Source organism: Gorilla gorilla, chromosome 19, assembly GCF_029281585.2.
Source record: "Gorilla gorilla gorilla isolate KB3781 chromosome 19, NHGRI_mGorGor1-v2.1_pri, whole genome shotgun sequence".
NCBI lineage: Eukaryota > Metazoa > Chordata > Mammalia > Primates > Hominidae > Gorilla > Gorilla gorilla.
Genome location: NC_073243.2, coordinates 97,377,998 through 97,382,063, shown reverse-complemented (window position 1 = coordinate 97,382,063; position 4,066 = coordinate 97,377,998). Strand labels below are relative to the sequence as shown.

Sequence of the window (4,066 nt, the reverse complement as noted above, 5' to 3'; positions counted from 1 at the left end):
TGTACATTATATATAAAATAAAATAAAATTTTCTATTAGAAACTTAGTTTTAAAGGATATAATTTCCATTGTATTATAGATATTTTAAAATAATCATGACTTATTTCTGATAGAATCTAACACATTAGAAATTCATTATCATTCATAAAAAACTGTAATTTTACATCATTCCTTTTTCTTTTTTTTCTCATTAAACTTTTTTAATGGGTCTCAAAATTCTGTGACAAATTTTTGGTCAAGTTGTTTCCATTAAAACGTACTGATTTTAAAAACTAATAACTTAAAACTGCCACATGCAAAAAAGAAAACCAAAGTGGTCCACAAAACATTCTCCTTTCCTTCTGAAGGTTTTACGATGCATTGTTATAATTAACCAGTCTTTTACTACTAAACTTAAATGGCCAATTGAAACAAACAGTTCTGAGACTGTTCTTCCACCACTGATTAAGAGTGGGGTGGCAGGTATTAGGGATAATATTCATTTAGCCTTCTGAGCTTTCTGGGCAGAGTTGGTGACCTTGCCAGCTCCAGCAGCCTTCTTGTCCACTGCTTTGATGACACCCACTGCAACTGTGTGTCTCATATCACGAACAGCAAAGCGACCCAAAGGTGGATAGTCTGAGAAGCTCTCAACACACATGGGCTTGCCAGGAACCATATCAACAATGGCAGCATCACCAGACTTCAAGAATTTAGGGCCATCTTCCAGCTTTTTACCAGAACAGCGATCAATCTTTTCCTTCAGCTCAGCAAACTTGCATGCAATGTGAGCCGTGTGGCAATCCAATACAGGGGCATAGCCAGCGCTTATTTGGCCTGGATGGTTCAGGATAATCACCTGAGCAGTGAAGCCAGCTGCTTCCATTGGTGGGTCATTTTTGCTGTCACCAGCAACGTTGCCATGACGAACATCCTTGACAGACACATTCTTGACATTGAAGCCCACATTGTCCCCAGGAAGAGCTTCACCCAAAGCTTCATGGTGCATTTCGACAGATTTTACTTCTGTTGTAACATTGACTGGAGCAAAGATGACCACCATACCGGGTTTGAGAACACCAGTCTCCACTTGGCCAACAGGAACACTACCAATACCACCAATTTTGTAGACATCCTGGAGAGGCAGGCGCAAGGGCTTGTCAGTTGGACGAGCTGGTGGTAGGATGCAGTCCAGAGCCTCAAGCAGCATGGTTCCACTGGCATTGCCATCCTTACGGGTGACTTTCCATCCCTTGAACCAAGGCATGTTAGCACTTGGCTCCAGCATGTTGTTACCATTCCAACCAGAAATTGGCACAAATGCTACTGTGTCGGGGTTGTAGCCAATTTTCTTAATGTAAGTGCTGACTTCCTTAACAATTTCCTCATATCTCTTCTGGCTGTAGGGTGGCTCAGTGGAATCCATTTTGTTAACACCAACAATTAGTTGTTTCACACCCAGTGTGTAAGCCAGAAGGGCATGCTCTCGGGTCTGCCCATTCTTAGAGATACCAGCTTCAAATTCACCAACACCAGCAGCAACAATCAGGACAGCACAGTCAGCCTGAGATGTCCCTGTAATCATGTTTTTGGTGAAGTCTCTGTGTCCTGGAGCATCAATGATAGTCACATAGTACTTGCTGGTCTCAAATTTCCACAAGGAGATATCAATGGTGATACCACGTTCACGCTCAGCTTTCAGTTTATCCAAGACCCAGGCATACTTGAAGGAGCCCTTTCCCATCTCAGCAGCCTCCTTCTCAAATTTTTCAATGGTTCTTTTGTCGATGCTACTGCATTTATAGATCAGATGGCCAGTAGTGGTGGACTTGCCCGAATCTACGTGTCCAATGACGACAATGTTGATATGAGTCTTTTCCTTTCCCATTTTGGCTTTTAGGGGTAGTTTTCATGACACCTGTGTTCTGGTGGCAAACCTGTTGCGAAAAAGCCATCATTCCTTTTTCTTATTGAATTTCCTTTCTGTTTCCCATTCGCAGAATTCTACTTAATGCAATATATTTTTATGTTTGAAGGTCTTTTATTACTTAAATTTACTTGAAAGTTTCATTGTAACATTAGCCATAAAAATCTGATCAAAACAGCATATTTAAATGTTGGTAATTGTTACATATACTTAGTAAAATTTGATTATAAACATCTCTTTCAAAATCTATTGATGAAAGCTGGGCATGGTTGCTCATGCCTGCCATCCCAGTACTTTGGGAAGCCAAGGCAGGGGAATTACTTGAAACCAGGAATTCAAGACCAGCTTGGACAACATGGTGAGACTCTGTCTTTATAAAAAAAATTAGCTGGGTGTGGTAGCATGTGCTGTAGCCTCAGCTACTCAGGAGGCTGAGGCGGGAGGATTGCTTGAGCCCAGGAGTTTGAGGCTGCAGTGAGCTATGACTGCACCACTGTACTCCAGATCTATTGATGAATACGATTTACTGTTAGAAAGAGATAGGATTTAATTTCAATTCTATTCCTATTTTTGGATTTTATAAACACTATGAAACACTGTCCTTATAAATAGGTGGAAATAGTTTTGTTATCACAAAATCAAATCCTTGAGCTTCTGAATTGCATGGCAAAAATATCATAGTAATCTCTCATGAAATATTATTTTTAATCATCAGCTAATAACTTTAGGCTGTCCCTCAAATTTGTTCAAAGCAAGGAATTAGAAATCACCTGAATTTCAAAGGAATGATTATCTAATTATTAAGAGTAGATCTCCTTTTCCATTTCTGGGATGTACAGTAAGGCAGCCATCCCACTTTAAATCTTCATTCTAAGGTGAACATTAGGTAAGGCAGAGAGATTTGCCATGAGTCTGTCACCTTGATGACATAAGATGCCACCAATACTTTTTACCAATACTCTCTGCTTTGTTCTTCCAAGACTCCCTCAGGAGCAAGTCATCTTTTAGGGAAACTAAAAGCTTAAAAGTTGAGTCTCAGAGAACTTAAATACTTGCCCAAGGTCACATAGCTAGTTTTCTGTTTGCTACACTACATCACCCTTACTAACCCACTCTATGATACATCTGAGTTAACATACTGGCAAAATACTCCACTTAAATATCAAAATACCCACTCTTAAGGGAAGAAAAGGAAAGACATGAAAGAAAGAAACCAAATGCAAGTTTCCGGTGCCTTATTGTAGGCTTCTCTGAAAGAAGTATTTAAGTTGTCCATCTGATTTGAAGCTCTAGAACACCACCATGCAATAGAAATATCATGTGAGCTGCATCATACATAACTTAAAAGATTTTCTAGTAGCCATATTAAAAAAGCTAAAAGCAACAGTTGAAATTAGTATCTTATATAATGCAGTATTTCCAAAATTTTGCCAACATATAATCAATATTTTAAAATTATAGGCCGGGTGTGGTGGTTCATGCCTGTAATCCCAGTACTTTGTGAGGCTGAGGCAGGAGGATCGCTTGAGCCCAGGAGTTTGAGACCATCCTGGACAACATGGTGAAACCCTCTCTCTACAAATATAAAAAATTAGCTGGGCATGGTGCTGTGCACCTGTAGTCCCAGCTACTTGGGAGGCTGAGATGGGAGGATCACTTAAGTCTGGGAGGCCGAGACTGCAGTGAGCTATGATCATTCCATTGCACTCCAGCTTGGGCAACAGAGTGAGACCCTGTCTCAAAAAAAATTATGTGATTATTTTACATTCTTTTTAGGGGGTGTACTAAGTCCTTAAAATCCTGTGTTTTTCACAAACAGCAAATCTTAATTCTGACCAGCTACATTTCAAGTGCTCAGGAGGCACTCTTGCCTACTGGCTACTGTATTGGACAATGTAGCTCTTGAGGCACACACTGTAGAAAGGTTTGGCATGGCTGAGACCCTTTTATTTTTGTTATTTTGTTAAGCAGGGATATGGTAAACATGAAGGAAGTGGTTAGAAAGGAGCACAGGCCTATTTATGCCCTCACGCACCTGTAAAGAGTATCTTCTACTCCAGGGCCTTTGCTGCACAGCTGTATAAAATTGGTGTTGCTGCACCTCAGGAGATACAGGTGCCTCAGTTTGAAGACCACTATTTTAAGATGGATTCTGGCTGC

General features: G+C 40.2%; 1 protein-coding gene across 1 annotated transcript; it reads right to left on the bottom strand.

The window, feature by feature from the left end:
* Positions 1-297: 297 nt before the first annotated feature.
* LOC109023808 (elongation factor 1-alpha 1-like) lies at positions 298-1,920 on the bottom strand. The gene has a single exon (XM_063700839.1). The coding sequence runs from the start codon at positions 1,865-1,867 to the stop codon at positions 479-481; it is 1,389 nt and encodes a 462-aa protein (XP_063556909.1). The 5' UTR covers positions 1,868-1,920; the 3' UTR covers positions 298-478.
* Positions 1,921-4,066: the final 2,146 nt, after the last annotated feature.